Here is an 18,836-nt window from a genome sequence, read left to right on the forward strand (position 1 = left end):
TATGGCAATAGCATAGCACTGTCTTTGAACAAACAGTTTGAATTTTTGTGTTTGCACAGAAACAGGAAGTAATTTGTGAAAACAGATAAAACAGAATGTATTCCCAACTTCTAAAGGTTTAATTATTATTTTGATATTTTACAGTAATTATAATAAGCTAATTATTTGTTCTCATTATCAGTGTTCCAGTTTGCTCTAGCTGCACGATGGTTTGGAAACAAGGCATGGTTTATGGATTATACTCAATACGCTTATACAACAGTTTAATAAATGTGCATATCTATCTATCTATCTGATCTCTCTCAATATATAAGACAAACTAAAGCCACAAGATAGTATACAGCTGCTGGTTCCTAGCATAGAAGGTTCTCCTATTAACTAACGAGAAACCAATGAGTTCGTAACATGATAAATTACTTCATCCAAAAACACAAATGGACGCTGACACCACATGTCGGTGTGTGCATGTGCACATACACACAAATAAGATACTAAAATATTAAGGTTGCAAAGTCAAGCACACAGAAAAAGCTAGAATTTAAGGTTGTTTGGCAACCTTAATTCAGTCCCATTGTGTGTATACATTATACATGTAATTACATGATCACATATTTTTTCCACAGGATCCCTGCCCCATTCTGTGCTCTGAATAAATAGGGCTCATTTAATGAACAGCTATTCAACATTTTGATTTACCCTCATTATGTGTGAGGCCCCATACCTTATTTACTGCACCACTATTCAAACACTGCACTAAATACAGAATTATTAATTTCCTTGTGGGCTTTTCTATGACGATTCATCACTGTAGTATCTGAGTGCTTCAGAAACATCAATTAATTTATCTTCACATCACCCCTGTGAGATAAGGCAGTATTATTTTACAGATGTGGAACTGAGGCAGAGAGAGAAAAGGGTCAAAAAAGTATCCACTAATTTTGGGTGCCCAATCTGAGACACCTAGGGCCTGATTTTTCAGAGAACTTTTCAATATATAGCACTGTATATGTTTAAAGCACAGATCCTATAGTCTTCAGTTGTAGCTGTGAACTGCACTTCTCCAACTCCAACACCGGTGTCTCAAGGTGGGTGGCTAGAAAATGAGGCACACACGATTAGTGACCACCTATGAAAAATTTTGTTTAAGTCACTTGCCCAGCCTCACATAAGAATTCTGAGGCAGAGGCAGGGAGAAAACCCAGCTCTCCAGGGTGCCATTTGACTGCCTCAACCACGAAACCATTTTTTCTCTTCCTGCAATACCATGCCTCACTCTATATACATGGTCCTGCTTATAGTCTGCATTTCAGATTTTTATAGCAAGTACCAGTGCAGTGGATTTAACCACACATCTGCCGTTAATGCTGCTTTGAAAATCTAAGCTCACACAGTTTTCCTCAATCCTATGAGAAAAATACAAGATACAGCTCACACAAACAGTTACCATTTTATATAAATGTAAGAAAAATATTTTATAATAAGCATAACTTTAACTATTAACATTTGAAGATTTCTCACCTCATCATATGATTCACATAGGCTTTGCTACAGCTAGTGTTGTATCTGCATAAGCTGCAATGGACGTATGCTGGAAAGTGACTTGCAAAATCTTTTATTTCTGAGTAACATTCAATGCATTTATGAACTCCCAAACGATACCTAACAGTAATACAAATGAAGCAAATACTGTTAGTATTAATACATTAAGAGAACATACTTAATATATTTAAATGGTCTTATTTTAAAGCCACAACAACATTGTTAAAAAGACCCTCTTTTTCTTGTCAAACCAATGTATTGACTAAAATGATTTTAAACACCACTTAGTACCTAGCATAGACAGTTTAACACCTTTTTAAATGTTAGCTGGTGATGGTAGAGCCTATATACTAAATACTGTTTAAATTCATATAAACATATTTAAAAACAAAAACCAAACCCACACAAGAACGTATTTTTTCCTCTAATTACACGTCACTGTAATCTTAAAATTTACTCAAAGGTTATCTACAAAGGATTTTAAAAGAAGTTATTTGCCTGCTTTTTGCTTCTCTAAGCTGTGTAGAAAAGGACTGAGGAAGCGCTCCCAACCCATTCACCCCCAAAATACCACAAAAACTTTACAGAAAAATTAAATGAAAAATGTTAAGTCGGGCCTTTCTTAATTTTGTTGGAGGCCCAGTTAGATGTCCTTAAACATATTTATTGTGAGGTTTAGTACCTCAATTGAAGAAATGGGCTTGTTAATCTTTAACAAAGTCATTCTTTATCCAAAATGTTATTCACTGAATTTAAACAGCTGTTAAAAAAAGTTTTATACAGTCAAACTAAAGAGCCTCTCTTTTCTCAATAGCCTAGTTTTCAATCTCTTGACTTTTCTGGAACAATTTCATTGAGTGTCCAGTCATCAGAGTGCCTTCTAGGACAGACAAGACCTGAATTCCTAATTTAAAAAAAATAAAAAAAAACCCTCCAAACCAAAACACAAAACAAAACTTTAAAAACGTTACAAACAAAATGACTTATTTGTAACCTCATAAAGCTAAATGGGACACAAGCACAGTTGTATTTTTCTTTGCAGGTCATCTTTAATATATTAGCAATCTGGAGACTCAATATTTCAGCAATCTGATTTTGTACAGTGACCCAGTGAAAAGTCTAAATTTTGTAGGAAATCAGTTGTTTCCAGATCATCTGTTCTGCTCTTCTACTGCCAGGAAGTCTATTGCTAACAAAACAAAACAAATGAAATCACATGGAGAATACAAGAATAATATAAAAATATTGCTATTCAGATATCAAGACACTAACATATTTCCTATGAACCTACTCTTCCTGCCAACCTCAACCATGTAAGTTTTATCTTCATGAACTGATCTTTAACTTCTTTTCCTATGTTCAAAATGTATTTTAGAACATTATTAACTGAAAGATATTACCTTAGATTATGCAACACTGTATTGGCAACTTTGTTTTTTTTTTTGCTGCTGCTGTTGCTGTTGTGCTTCTTCTGTATAGTTGATGATTTTAATTTTGACTTATTTGCAGTAGATTTGTTGTGATTTTTAGTGTTTGTATTTTTAGTTTTTGGAGATAACTGAAATGTAGAGGTGCTTGTGCTAAAAGATGTGGCAGATGTTCCAGACTGAAGAGGTCCAACAGAAGCACGAATAGTAACCTAGAAACATGAAATCACATGGGCACTTTATTTTTACTAGACTGTAAAAATTAATTACACCAATTGGAGAGTTATATTTAAGTTTTTTAAATTCCTATTTCCATAACTCTGGCAAGTCTTTCATTTACCCTTTATAGTTTGTTCATATTACTGTAGTATAAAACAAATAAAGCAGTTTATTGTCAGGAAAATTTTGCTTCGCATGGAACACAAATATATAGAACCTTATTCAGTAAGAAATATGTTGAAAATTATGACTTACAACTGACACAGAACAGAAGCTATAACCCCCAGTCTATTGATTTTTTTTCTGAAAAAGGGGGCATCCAATAGGTAATAGAGCAGAAAATTCTAGGTAAGAAACCAGAACATCTATTACTGAATCTTAAGCCCATGAAATCTTTGGATAATTGAGAGTGTTATCACAGAAGTCTGACCTGAAGATTTACTGAAAAAACAGTACTTCATAGTTTGCGAAGCAGCTACCCCAATTATAAATTCTCCTTCAGGGATTGAAATGAGAGCTTGGTCAATCTGGTAGGCAACTGACAGACCAGCTACTTCACAGACCTGCCAACTCTATAGATTTTCCTCATAGGATTATGCATCTCAAACCCTCTTAGAAGTCTGTAGGAAAAAACCCATTTACAGGGAAATTCCATGCTGATTAGCTACCTTTCATTCATTCTACCTTTTCCTGACAAAGGGCAACCAGTTTAGATGCTCCACATGCTGATGAACAAAAATGTTCCCTCAGCATATATAGCAAGAGCTCTCTTCATCTCCCTTCAAACATGGGTCTGGAAAACTCTTATAGTGCTCAGTGCTCAGGAGAGAGTGCTAACTAAGGAGCAGCAACTCTTGCCCTCTTGCTGGCTGCTGATCTTCCCCAACACGCCCATGTAAGTTGAAAAAGATTCTCAACCACTCACACCTTCTTTATAGCCAATATGCTGACACCTCCACTTTTCTCCAAGGAAGCGAAGGGGGAAGAGGAGGGAAAAACAGGATCCTCAGCTCAGGAAAGCAGCAGGACAAGCTTCTGCTAAAATGTGGTAGTGGGGCGATTATCAATTGCATATGTTGGGATGCACAGACATGATCAAGGGAAGTACGGTCCTGTATCAATTATGGGGGTGGCAGGCAGAATTAAATAATCTGCTTTGAGGGGCGGTGTAAAATTGATTGCTTTGAGCAGGGAAGATTGTCTCCTTTCCCAACTCCTCAGTATCTCCCACCTAAAATCCAGTCCTCCCTTCTCCTCCTAAGTGGGCTCTCTCCATTACTCTGCCCAAGTAACTTTTTCTTCTTTTCTATTTTATTAGATGAAGTACACGTACTTTAGTTCCAGGAGGCAATCCCTCTAGTTGCTTAGGTTTCCTGAACGTCCGGTGATGCTGAGTCTTGTGATCCATTTTTTCTTTGCATGTCAAAAATTGCAGTCTGCACTTAGTACAACGGTATATTCCCTTTTTCTTTTAAAAATGGAAGACAATCTATAGTAAGCAGGAATCTTCTGATGAACTGAAATTGCCATCCTAGCATGTCTCAAGCAATAACAACCTAAATCTTATTTTAATAAGTCACTCTCTGAATAATCCTAAAAACAATAATACCGTATAACAAACCAGAAAGTTAACAACATTTGTATAATGCTTTAAAATACAAAATAATACATAAACACTATATGGCAGTGGCATCTAGGTTACCAATTCAATGAAATTACAAATAAAGATATCTACTTTATAATCCTGCATCTGCTCCCATTAGAGTCAGTGGGTGTTTTTTCATTGATTCCAAGAGGAGTAAGACTGGTCAGTATGACATAGCTAAGCAAAGAGATGACAAGTATATTCTTTCATAGAATGTGCAGAGATTTTTTTTAATAGGTGCCTACTGTCATTGCTAATGCAAGTTACTCAAAGAACTCCTTACACATCAATATACTGGGGAAATCTACCAGTGGAATCCAATAATTTACTTAAAAGAATACAAAAGAAATGGCCCATAACTTTATACAATAAATGTTTTTCTGCATTAGTATATTTACCGCCAATATTTAAAACAGAATTCTTCTCTCCCTATCAATGGCCATACAATCAGTTAAGCTATTTTTATGGGGGGAGATGCACATTAGCATATTATTAAGCTAAGTTTTGCTTTTTGAGCACATTTCTGCAGCATGAAGAGACAAATTAATAGCTACTTACCTGATGCCTCATGTAATGATGCATGTATGGTGCTCCAATTTTAATAACTTTGAGGCAAAATGGGCAAAGCAAATGTTTTGTGTTTTCATGTACAGTTCTAAAATGGGTTTCTACATCTGAAAAAGCTGATGATCTGTAATTGCACACCTAGAAATAAAAGTGTAATTTAACCTCATGAGACCTTATGTCAACTTTCTTGTTGAAAATTTTCTTAAGAAAAAAAAAGTGTTCTAAATACTATACTGAACACTCTGAGGTACCTGGCAAACATATGGCATTTCACCTGGCTTATGATTGTCCTTCATATGTTGCAAAAGAACTTGCTCTGTTTCAAAGGATAATTCACAGATTTTACAAATAGCTGAAAAAGAAAATAGTCAAAATGTATTCCTTTGGCATTTGGAGGAAGAAATAATATGTTGTGCATGTGTAAAATGCTATATACATACACAAAACAGTTTACATATGAAGATGACACAAACTGCAGATTTATTTTATTTCTGAAACTTGCTTCAAGAGTCATGCAAGTCAGGATTTCCTGGTGTGATGCAATGACTTTTAAAATACAAGAAATCTGGCAATGGAGAGCTCAATCCTATTAATTTTTGTTATTGCTGTTGCTGTTTTAAACCCAGATTGAAATAGTAATCTTTCAAACAACTAATCTGAACAAAAGATGATAGCTAGATATGATAACTAAAAGATGATAAACTGGCTGATCAACCACCCTTTAATCTCAGTATTTATTTTCCCCTTTTTAAAAAAAACAAAAAACCAATGGTTTCCAGTACCTTTATTTCCAAATTACAACTCAGCAAACAGGTAAAATTATAAGCACACAATGACTAAACATAAAGCGATCAAACTTACTAGATGACTCATAAGGGGTGTGTGTACTTTCAATGTGGCACTGCAGCTGGAAGGGTGTGGGAAACTGACGATAACAGTGCTGGCAGGTGGTGTGGCTTTCCCAACTTTCACTGCTCTGCTTCTCAAGCTCTAAGTGGTGTTTCATGTGGTTCATAAACCTATTAAATATAGTGAACAGGTGTACAGGCTAAGTTTAAACAAAAAACATACTTGACAAATTTGACATGCGGTATGTAAAGTGAAGCCTTGAAAAACACTGTTGAATACAAGTACTTTTCAAGTGAATTGTAAAGAGACTTACGGTTCCTATGATTTCTGAATTGTCAAAAATTTTATAAATGGAAGATACCAAAAAAAAATTTTTTTTTCAAACAGATTAAGACATCCTGAACGTTTAAGAAAAAACACACTACTATCTCAAATATACTCTGCAATATAAGGAATCTATAGTATTGTTATGTCATATTTGCTTATAGTCATGCCAGTAATATATCGGAGAGAGAAGGTGGGTGAGGTAATATCTTTTATTGGACCAAGTTCTGTTGCCAAGAGAGAGAAGCTTTCGAGTTTACACAGAGCTTTAGTTCAGGTTACCTTCAGGTATAGGGGCCTGAAGGTGACCTGAAGAGCTCTGTGTGAGCTCGAAAGCTTCTCTCTCTCACCAACAGAACTTGGTCCAATAAAAGTTATTACCTCACCCATTTTGTATCTCTAATATTCTAGGACCAACACGGCTACAACACTGCATACAACGATCTGTCAAATGCTTTCCAACTTTCAAGAAGGGACAGTTCCTGCTACAAAGAGCTTATAATCTAATGAAGGGAACCAACAAATAAGCAACGTATAGACAAGACAACTCTATTCACTCTAAGAAGCACAGCAGATATGCGTTTTCAAGAGTGACTGAAACATGGACAAGGCAGAGGCCTTGCAGATGAACTCAGGGAGACTATACCACATATAAGGGATTCCCTCCACACACACATATTGTACGAGTCATGTCCCTGAGTGTGCTGCCATGGAACCTTGTTGAATAATATGGGGGCCATGTGCATGCCCCTCAAAGCCCACATTCCACAAACTAGAAGGTAAAAGTCACTCAACACAACCATCTCATCCCCATGGATTCCTCTCTACTTTCTGGTGCCTTATTTAGAGATCAGCTTTAAAGTACAGGGGAGGAGGGTTGGCATGTTATTGTTTGTACATATCCCCTTTTTCTTCCTTCATAGGCCTCCACAGAACGCTGCCATAGGAGACTTGTTACAGGAGGCGTGCTGAGGAGACCAGCTAGTGACTGATGGTGAAGTGTGCAGATAATATAAAAACTAGTAGATTGGTAAATAATAACAAGAAGAGGTCAGTTCTACAGAGTGATCTAGATCAATTGGCAAGGTGCTCTCACTTGAACAATCTGTATTTTAATACAGCCAAACGCAAAGTCACATCTATGAACACAAAATGTAGGTCACACTTACAGACAGGGGGACTGTATTTTGGAAAATTGTGTCTCTGAAAGAGCATCATGATGGATAACCAATTGAACATGAACTCCCAGAGTTATGTGGTTGTTAAGAACACTAACAAGATCCTTGGATGTATAAGCTGGGAAAATATTGAGTAGAAATAGAGTGGTGGTATTACTACTGTATAATATTTTCATGAGACCATTAGTGACCAGCTCCGGCTGACACTTGAAAATGGATGTTGACACGATGGAAAGGGCTCAGAAAAGAGCTACAAGAATGATTCCAGGTGTTACAGTAAGAGATGAATGAAGCTCAATCAATGTAGTTTATCCAAGAAAAGGTTAAGATATGACTTGATTCTAGTCTGTAACAACATATATGGGGAGAAGATTTCTGATACTAGAGTGCTCTCTAATTTATCAGATAAAGGGATAACAAGATCCCATGGCTGGAAACTTGAGACAGATAGTTTTGACTATATTAGAAGATGCAAATTTTTATAGTGAGGATACATAACTATTGGAACAACTTGCCTATGGATATGGTGGACCCACACATTAGATGATGGCAACAATTTGTTTTAAAACAGATTCCCTTCGCACCAATGTCTCACCCACACAACAGTAAGGTGAGAACAGTTTCAGAGAAAATTTCCCAGGCACCAATCCAACAGATCCTGTGGGAGAGTAGCTGGGGCACAACATTAATGTCATCTAACATTACGTCCACCAGAGTCCACAGAAGGTGCTTTAGCTATGTAACTCCAGGAAATTAGCTGCATTTTTGACCAACTAATGTCACGGCAATATATTATGGACTCTTTAGACCTGGACAATAGAAATACAAATGGCAAGAAAGCTTGATAGTGGTTCAGGCACTAGAATCATATGAATCAGACCAATTATTAAAACAGAAAATTTAATAAAGAATAACAAAGAGTTACAGGATAGAGTCAACAAGAGAATATTGGCAACTTCTGACTAACATCAACGAGGAGACAATAAGGAGAGCAGCAGTCCCCAGTGACAGAGGAGTCTCCAGGATACACACTTGACTGGTCAGAATGATGACTAGGAAGATTCTAGAGAAAACTAGAAAACTGAAAACTGGTGATTAGAGGGAACAGCTACCTGTATCTTGAGGACCAAGAAACTTTTGAGAGCTAAGGAATTCTAACCTGTTTCATGCTAGAAGCACAAGCCTCAAGAAGAGGTATACATTGGCTAGTATATTTTTGGAAGAGATCTAGTATGTTCACTTAAAAGAAAATAATCTATTAAAATAATTTGTTACCAATTAAATTTATTAGTAAGTCAAATACTGTAAATCAACTAACAAAGTATCATTAAATACTGTAAACTAACAGTATCTTTTTAAAAATTAGATTATTATTTTATGTAATACTACTGCTTATAGACTATTTTTAAGATGATCTAAATGAGAGGCTCTTATTTTTATAGTAAAACTATTATGCACAGAAAAAGACAAACAACTTTCTTCAAGCCACATCAAATACTGTTTACAGTTTTTAAAGATAAATGAAAGGAAGGAAATGCCATAGCCAACAGCAACTATCAAATCATGAGAGTGAAGCCTTTGAAGGTCTGACAACATACAATATTTTTCAGCTGTTTAAAAGACAAATTACTAGTAGTTTTATTTGTGACTTAGTTTTTAAGTGTGTGTAACAGTAATTTTAATGCCTGCAATTATAAGAACCTTTTGTTTTATTTAATGATATGGGTTTAATGTTAGCACAAGCCTGTTTATTTTAACTTGCAGACTGCGCCCTTTGAAGGCCCAGTCCATTTTTCAGTTTTACATTCTGCTACATCAGCTTGTCTTACAGACATCTTATGAAAAGGAACTACAGCCTTAATTGCCAAAGCAATTGTGATATAAACTGGCCTACCTATTGAAACAGCTTATGAAAGCTTTTTGTTGCATTTGAAAGTAAAGTTATTCAATCAAAAGAACAGTTTTTATACTGGGTGCACAGCCAACAATTACTCATCGTGGACTCCTATAGGGAATTATACTGAAATCTATTGTTAATGTCATCAATCTGGATGGCAAATCGTAAAAAGGTAATAATGTGTTGCTCTTTCCACTCCCACAGCACCACAACCAGACTCATTAAAACATAGAATATCTATCATGGAGGCATTAAAATTAACCATCCTAAATTTGTACAAAATTTAAGTTCCAAGCATACACATGTAGTGAAAAATGAATTGTTTTACTTTACACTGAAGTAACTTAATAGCATTAGTTTTCAAGTTAAGCCATCTAGATAAAATGCATCTTTACATCCCAGAGACAATTATGACTAGATGATTTTTAATTTTGTTTTTGTTACTAACATGTAGTATCTAGTAGTTACAGAAGTGAAAGTTTAGATACCTTATGTTATTTTTAAGAACTTTCAAACAGCTGAAGCACTTAAAAGTTGTATGAGTCTTCTGTTCCTGTTGTACCCGCTGGACATCACCTTCATGCTTTCCATAATAAAAGTCATTAACTAACATGATCAATTTTCCTTTCTCAGATTCAGCACTCTTACTTGGTGTACTTGAACATTCTGTTTTGGCCATTCCCAGAAAGTAGTTATTTACCATATCTGGACAACAATACTGAAACAGAGAGACAAGCCTAAATTAACAAAAATGCATTAAAAATGCTAGTATTTTAAAAAATAAAAAGTCATCTGCAAACGAAAGCTATACCTGCATTTCTATTTCCATTATGTTAGGACATATTCTGACTTTGCTCTTGCACCTATGCCTATTCTGGATGGTATCTCTTCTTGTGTTGTTGAAAATACAAAAATACATAATTTAGATCATTTAGATAATTAAAGACTGGGAATTTCAAATACTGACAAAGGGATTTTTTTTTATGTTCATATAAGACAATCATAAACCTCAAGGCAGAATTAATCTTGTTTTATATGATGAGTAAAAAAAATTCTGAAATGCACAGCACAATTCTAATGAATACAATCGAGATTGGAAAAATTTGAAACTCTTCTCCCTTCTAACATTAAATGTAAAGTGAATAAAACAGCTGCTTTATAAACAAGATATTTGTAAGCATGAGTTTGTTGACAATTATGAAGAAAGCTGTATTTATTATTTTTAAATACGTTTGGTGTTTTATATATAACAGATGTTTTAAAGAGACAATGTGTTGAACTGATTACAGCAGATAACTGATAGTAAAGATACCAGAGTTCTTTCCCAGCTCCATGAACGAATTCAGACTACATAAAGTGATCTACCACCCATGATCTCTGCTTCCCTATCTAAAAATGGAGCTACTGCTTATATAGCTAACAGAAGTATTGCAAAACAATGTTTAGAAGGCATGTTGAATTCTTCAGATAGAAGGTGCTATATAGTTGTCCAACAGTGAACAAAGTTGGAATGCTTTAGAGGCGAACTCTGCCTTTTGCTGAACAACATGCCTTGCTGCCTAGTATTAATTTCTCAAACCCCAGTTTGTGATAAACTCACTTCCTGTTGTAGGTGAAATGACAGCCTTTGACACATTTATCCCAGCTAGCTTAACAAAAGATGTATTTTATTCATAAAAATGTGTAAGTTAATAAAACCAAACAAACACACTTTCCTCAACAGTATCTTTCAGCACTAAATTTTCCAAATGAACTTCATTTTATTAGAGAAAAGTTATTATGAATGGATCAAAATTGTAAAGGTGTAATTTAATATCTATACATTTCTTAATTATGTTTTGATTTTTTACTGGGAGGAGGAAAGTATTTTTCTCTCTTTTGTAAACAGCATTTTTTGCACTGTTTCTGGCCCTTGAAGGGCAGCACATTTTGCCTGTATGGATAGTAATTTGTAGGCATATAGGGTTCAATTCTGCAAGAGTCTTAACTCCTGTTGCATGGTAATTGCAACACTATAAAGGAGGTGCTAAGCCCCTTACAGAATTAGGTTACACATACCTACGAGGTTCCCCTTCTCCCCCCACATGACTAACCAAGTGTGCACCTTCCAAAAAGATCAGGAACAATGAAAAAATAGGTGAAAATTACTATAATTTTCTAATATCTTTTACATTCTTCTTTGCTCATAGGTGTGAAAAACATTCAACACATCAGAGAACTGGGCACATGGTGAAAATATCCAGAGGGCAGAATATCAGCAATTTGTAATAAAAATGTGGTTGTTGTTTCACAACTTTGCTTAATCCCACAAATGTTTGTAATTACTTTTCACAAATAAAAAAACCTTTTACCTTCATGTGATTTTTTAAAGGATCCATAAGATTGAAGTGAATATTGCATTTTGGACAAGCTCGTGGAAAAGGTGCTCCATTTTTAACATTGCTTGATGTAGTATTCGTACCTGTAAAATGTGAAATGTACATTAGAATTCCAAATTCACAGTCAATCACAAGAATAATTATGACAAAACTTCTTAGAAGTCCAGCAAAACACATGGTTTAAAATGAAATCTATTGCATTTGAGGTGACATTAGTGGCTATAATTCAAGATTGAATTCCAATCTCCATTATAACTACTTTCACACATTAATGCTGTATGTCCAAAAATACCCTAAGATAGGCAAATCATCTATTTCTTGTTATCTAAGGTCCTTATATTGCACTATCACAGTGATATTTAAGAGCACAAAAGCCCTGAAGTTATAGTGTTTATTTTCTCTCTCCATTAATCTGGGCATGGGACAACATTTAGAACTTTTGTTTTCATTTTGAGATCATCAATTCTTGAAGGAATATATATATTACACCATGATCTCAAAATTATCAGCACAGGATTTAGTCTGATCACTTCTGAAAAGAACTTACATGACTTGGCTATTAGTGATGAAGAATATTGTTCTCTCTGCCTGGTAGTTTCAACCTAGGACTATTCAACTGCATCATTTGTGCTGAGCTAACATGCCTTTGAGGCTCATGGAAAATAAATAGGTATTTCAGGCACCTATTCTATCATGAATGGGGGTCTAGTGTTTTCTCTTATTAACTTAAAAATTCTTTGCCACCTACTAATCAGTTTGTATTTAAACACTGGAATAGCTCATCTTTAGTGAATATTGCTTATATCTGGGCTTCCAGCTCTCTTGGAGCTGCCAAAATCAAAGCCAGCTGCCTCTAATAGATGAAGTTCTCTTTCTTGCATACAGTCCAATATGGGTGAGCAGTTTAGACAAATGGAGGAATAAACACAGGAAGAGGCTTTTTAAAAAAAAATATAAATGAACTATTTGAGGTCAACTATAATCTGCTAGACTATGACCAAAGGTCACCCAAATACATCCACCTTATAAGAACTGGGCAGAATATTTCAACTGAAACATATTTTGGCCAATGGCAGGAGGAGGCGCAAAAAACGTATATTTGGGTCAATTGAAACATTTGATAAATTCATGTAGGTTTTGCTGAATTGTTTCAATGAATATACTAAACAGCCAGAAATCCTCTCCTCTTGTGGGATGGGAGAGGCCCATCAGAGAGCAAAAAAAAAAAAAAAAAAAAAAAGTCTATTTCAAACTAAATCAACAAAATTGCTATAAAAAGGAGGAATTTTTTTCTCAGGGGGGGTGGGGTGGGGTGGGATTTCTGCAATAGATGGTCCAAACAGCAAATTCTGCACTCTCAGAATTCTCACATTCTTGGTTAACAATCTTTGAAAAAGGTACTAATTTGTATTTAGTTTTTTTATATATAGATTCTAAGGTAACATGATTAACTCTGGGCCACTGAACTCTAAACATTCACATCTTCACAAATACTGAACCAGTTAACTTTATTCTTGGGTTGCGCTTTTAGAAATTACTGAGATTCAAAGCAAACAAAGTCTGAAGACTAAATATACTGTAACAATTGTAAGACTCCAGTTTGTATTATGTAGAGTATTAGAAAACTACCTTTTTGTATAAAAAGAGAACATCTTTTAAGGCATATGCAGCACAACGGCAGGCAGAGCTGTTGAGTTAACTCTGCCTTAACTTCTGAGGGCTAATTGTTCAACTTCAACATTGTATTAGTGCTAGCTTTTTCCATGGAACAGATACATGGATTTAACAGCTAGACCATTTAATCTACCCTACCTTTTGAAGATACATTTTGTGATGATGTTACTGTTGGAGATTTAACTGAAGGTGATACAGTTGAATTGCTTCCAGCACCAACCTCATTAGGCTTGGCCTTTTTTGGAGTAACACTGGCTTCAGAAGTAGCTGGACGCTTAGACACAAAACCACTTTCATTCAGACCTATAGCGGTTTAAATTAAAGAACCTCAGTTTTTTCATAGTATATTACCGACCTTTTACTGACAACTACCTTTTAATGTATAGACAAATCTAAACAAATAACAGTCATTAAAATCTTTTCTACATAATAAGCCATTTAGAAGTTAGGAAAATTATGTCTAGTTGAATTGGCCATTGATACTTGGAGTCAAAGTGGTATGAAGAAGTAAGAAAATAGACTGCAGCCTCCTCATTTAACACCTTTCATATATTTATTGCAGCCTACCTGAAGGGCCTGGTCTTTCTGATCCCTCTTCATCTAGCACAGGCCTATTTTGCATACCTAACCACAGATGGCTACAGCCTTAGTCATTGCAATGCATACCTTTGGAAGTGCCTTCTCATTCTTCTCCTCAACAGTGTCTTTCTCATCCCATCTTTTCCTCCCTTGCCTATCTCGCTTTACTTAGCATTCAGTTTTAGTTTATGTATGTTACTTACTTCTGTAAAATGTCTGAGATTTCAGTTTGTATGCAAGATATTATACAAAATGGAAGTTACATTATATACAATTCCCAGCTATCCAGAAAATGATTCCGTCTCTGCAAGGAAATTCTTACTTGCCCTTTGCAGAAAAATGAACTGAAATGGCTTCCAAAAAGTTAGAGGGGTATTAGAAGCAACAATTTGCTAGTACACTATAAAAATGTTAAATATTAAAAGGTCTATTAGGAAAGCTGTGTCTTTTTTCTAGTGCTAAGTTGTCCTAAAGTCAGCGTATCTGGCACTGGAGGATTCCCCCTGTATAGGAGAATCATCTGGTATCACCCACTCAACATAGTGGTGAATCCAGAGAATAGGGGGGATGCCTGAGGAATTCCTACATGCCAGTAGTATATTCCTGGCTGCCAGGACAATCCCTGAGGACCACCACCAACTACAATAAATTAGACACCAGCTTTCAGACTGTTATAGTCTATACTGGGAACTGGACCAACAACAGAAACACCCCTGAAGTGGGCATGCAGAGTAAGAATAGAAAATAGGTCCTGTGCACTCCCTTCTCCACTCTCCAGCTGCATTCAGCACTTCTTGGGTGGAATTTAGAATCTGGCCTCTAATCTTTCTTTACAAACAACAAAAAGATAGCTGATCTCATGTAGAACTGTTTTCAGAGTTCCCTTTTTCACAAAAAATGAAGCTAGGACTTCACATGGTGACACCCACCTGAACTGCAATTGTGACTCACATTCACCACCACTTGTACAAGAGATTCTCTGTTGCAGTAACTAGTTTTATTAGAGCTGCTGTGAATGTTGTGTGGATGCCAGTACAAAGATTGTATGTGGTGTTGTTGTAGCCGCATCAATCCCAGAATATTAGAGAGAGAAGGTGCGTGAAATATCTTTTATTAGACCAACTTCTGTTGGAGAGGAAGACACGCTTTTGAGCTTACACTGAGCTCTTCTTCAGCTCTGTAAGCTTGAAAATTTGTCTCCCTCACCAACAGAAGTTGATCCAATAAAAGATATTACTTCACCCACCTTGCTCTCTAATACAAAGATTCTAATGCATATGGGAACTGTCTACATTATGTCCCATACAAATGAGAATGTACTTATCTTTCAGCTCAAACTTTTATACTTACCCAGCTTAAAAAGCTGTTTTTCAGTCACATTTTCTAATTATTCAAACCCAGTTACTTTCTGAAGTGTTCTAAGTGAACATATTAAACATACATTTCCCATTCAGTTTATGCAACTTTTGCCCAACACAATTAAAAACTAAATCAGTTCAGGGCTATTTATTGGGTCTTCTCGTTCTGTAGTACTTTTGTTTACATATACCTGCACTGCTAAGTGTGAGAGCTGTTTGCTGGGGCTTCTTGTGTTGATTAGCAATGGCTTTTGTGCAGCTGGTACCACATTTGCATTCTTTTGTATTACTGAAGTTACTTGTGCAACAGGCCTGTGAACAACAGTGGGTGCTGTTCTTATATTTGTGACTATGATATGTATTTGTATAACTGGATGGGCAGGTTGAACCGACTGAGCGGAACCTCCTGTAAAATACCAATGTTTTCAAAATCACCTGTGTCAGGAGAAAATCAAGTTTTAATATAATCTGTAATATTTCCTACCAATAAGGAATTATAAAAAAACCTTTTGATTTGCTCCGATTTATTCCAAGAAAAAAATATACTCCACTAAGAATTCTGATCCACATGTACACAGGTGCACATTTTCATCCTAGTTTGCATGCAACTCCAATTATGTTACCAGGAGTCACAAACAGCAAGCGAGTACATATACTCAAGTTAGTGTGGAATTGTTTTCTGTGATCCTACATTCTGAGTCAAGCTAATTCTATTAAGTTGTCTCTTTTAGAATAGCCATCCTAGGGGTCGGAGAACTTATTTACAATAGTAAATAAGAACAGAATTCAAATGCACATTGAAGAACAGCTGCAGTTATGCTGTGAAAAATATTTTAAACAAAGAAATTCCAAAACTGTATAATAGTCAATAAAACTGACGGCCAATCAGAGAACTAGGGAATTTTATAGGACAATCACTAACTTACATGGTCTCAACCTTGCAAACACTGATGCACATGCTTAACTTTGATTTCAATGAGATTACTCATGGAAGTAAAGTTAAACACATTCATAAGAGATTGCAGAATAAGGAGAAAGGTACTGCTTTAGGAGACCACTTAAGCACATAAGTCCCCCGTGAAGTCTGTGCTCAAAGTTAAGTATATGCTCAAGTACTTTTCTGAATTGGAAAATAAAGTAGTTAGCAATAGCTATTAAGAGGCTTGTGAAATCTGAATGATCAATAGTCACATGAGCAGGACAGCTACTCACTGTTTGATAATAAACACATATATTGGCACAACATCCCTCATACACAGCCTAATTTTCATCTCAGACCAATTTACACTGGTAAAACCCCAATGACTAAAATGAGTTACAAATTATACCAGCATGAAAGAAGCCTCAAGCTTACAGTCTTTATTTTGGGCTACAGATTTTTAACTTTAAAAAATAACACTTCAGAAAAAATCAGGCATCATGTGATTCTAACAGGTAGGAATAAGTATTTAGTTTTGGTTATAATACAATTTTCTATTTTAGATAAAATATTAATTTTCAGTATTAGTTACCATGAATAATTCTAACTTTAGTATGCCAGTATTCAATTCTGTAAATAATAATACAATATTATATTTTAAAAAAACATTTCAAAGTGCCCTTATTCTGTTTAACAAATGGAGAGTATTTACTCCCTCCTAGATTAAAACTATCAGTACTCAAAATTATCTTAAACTTGTTCTAAGTCTTGAACAATTTACAATCAGTAAATAGTCTCCCTGTAACTGATTTTTGTTTAATCATCTAAGATTATTTCTGATAAAGGTAAATGTTAATAATTCTTATGAATTAACATAAAAAGTTTGATATTTCTAAATAATCAAGTCCTCACTGCACTTATTTAATTTTAACTGTTTTCTGAAACCATGAGAGGCAGGATTTTTCCAGAATTCTTGGCAAACTGGTAGGCTTGAACGCATAAGGCTTCCTGCTACCTTTCCCTCACTTGCATTAGAAGTTTTGGTCTTATGGAGCTCACATGTTATGAAACTAACTGCCTACATGTGTTTGCTCACAGGTCCTTACTACTGCACACACTGTTCTCAAATTCAGTCAACCCAGCTCAATCCTACTTTTATTTACTAGCTCAATACGTATTCCTCTCTGCCATCAGTTTCCTTTGCCTGTTGCTTAGTTTTCTCCAGCAGGCTTTTCTTGCTACATTTTATTTCATTCTATTGCACACTCCTTCTGTCTCTAAAAGGGGCAAAAAGCAGTTTGTTCTCAACAGTTTAAATAAGCAATGTTAAATTCTTCTTTTAAATCTCTAAATCCAAAACAGACTACATACCTACTTACACACCTAGTATGAACTGCCTGACACCTCAATACACAGTCATTTAAGGGCTCAGTCCTTGAAGGTGCAGAGCACTCTGGCCCTGATCCAGCAAAGCACACGCTTAACTTTTCAGTATGTGATTACTCCCAGTAACATCAGTTAAATTGCTCAAGTGCTTAAAGTTAAGCACTTGCTTTGCGGTTAAGACCAGAACGCTGAACACTTGGTAAAGTAGATAAGGGCTTGATTGTTCAGAGCTACTTGCCCCAGTTTCGCTCCAGCTAGAATAAGTCGCAGGAAAAAGATGGGGTAGGAATGGAGATGCCTATATTAATAAGTGTGCATGGATAACTATTGGAAAAAATACATCCTTCACTCATTTGGGAACAGAGGAAGGACAGAAGAGAGTGCCCCATTTATTCTTATGAGATCACTACCTTCACCACAAGAGTTGGTTAGATTTTCATCTTATTCATTCTGCTTCACATAGCACTTCTGCTTTAGTCTCTCATCTTGTGTCAAATATAAAAATTGTCAATTATATTTTATTACAGATTGAATTACAGGCTGACCAACAATTAAGTTTCTCGTTCAATAACCACAAAAAGGCAAATCTTCACAACTGACACTTGAAGTTTAAATTTACAGCATATATTATAGTCAGTCTAAAATGTAATTTAACTTTAGATGTTCTAATAAGTATTGTAAATAAATACAATTTTTTTCAGCCAGATAAACAGGTCGTGCAACTAAAAATAAGTAATTTTAAAAATCCTTCACAGGTCTATGACAAGCATTCTTTCTCCTCCCCAGTTTCCCAGAACAGATCCCTTTGATCTGTCTACTCCAATTGCCATATAAAGCAATCAGGAATCCAAGAATGACACCTAAGGAATCCACTGAACAGACTCAGGAAGTTCCTTT

The 18,836-nt window shown here is 35.5% G+C and overlaps 1 protein-coding gene across 5 annotated transcripts in view; it reads right to left on the bottom strand.

The window, feature by feature from the left end:
- ZNF280D (zinc finger protein 280D) overlaps nucleotides 1-18,836 on the bottom strand; it is a 110,844-nt gene that overhangs the window by 55,810 nt on the left and 36,198 nt on the right. For all 5 annotated transcript variants that reach the window (XR_010921326.1, XR_010921325.1, XM_067555897.1 and 2 more), the window contains 9 exons: nucleotides 13,836-14,000; nucleotides 11,997-12,106; nucleotides 10,134-10,363; nucleotides 6,259-6,416; nucleotides 5,649-5,749; nucleotides 5,389-5,535; nucleotides 4,519-4,653; nucleotides 2,940-3,178; nucleotides 1,519-1,659 (listed from right to left, as the gene is read on the bottom strand). Coding sequence is in view for 3 of the 5 variants with exons in the window: in XM_067555897.1 (XP_067411998.1) it covers nucleotides 1,519-1,659; nucleotides 2,940-3,178; nucleotides 4,519-4,653; nucleotides 5,389-5,535; nucleotides 5,649-5,749; nucleotides 6,259-6,416; nucleotides 10,134-10,363; nucleotides 11,997-12,106; nucleotides 13,836-14,000 (1,426 nt within the window). In the remaining 2 variants the exon portion in view is untranslated. The remainder of the gene's footprint in view (nucleotides 1-1,518; nucleotides 1,660-2,939; nucleotides 3,179-4,518; nucleotides 4,654-5,388; nucleotides 5,536-5,648; nucleotides 5,750-6,258; nucleotides 6,417-10,133; nucleotides 10,364-11,996; nucleotides 12,107-13,835; nucleotides 14,001-18,836) is intronic.

The sequence above is a fragment of the Emydura macquarii genome, unplaced genomic scaffold, assembly GCF_026122565.2.
Source record: "Emydura macquarii macquarii isolate MOO-44397 ecotype Brisbane River unplaced genomic scaffold, CSIRO-AGI_Emac_v2 contig_1644, whole genome shotgun sequence".
In the NCBI taxonomy this organism is placed as follows: Eukaryota; Metazoa; Chordata; order Testudines; family Chelidae; genus Emydura; species Emydura macquarii.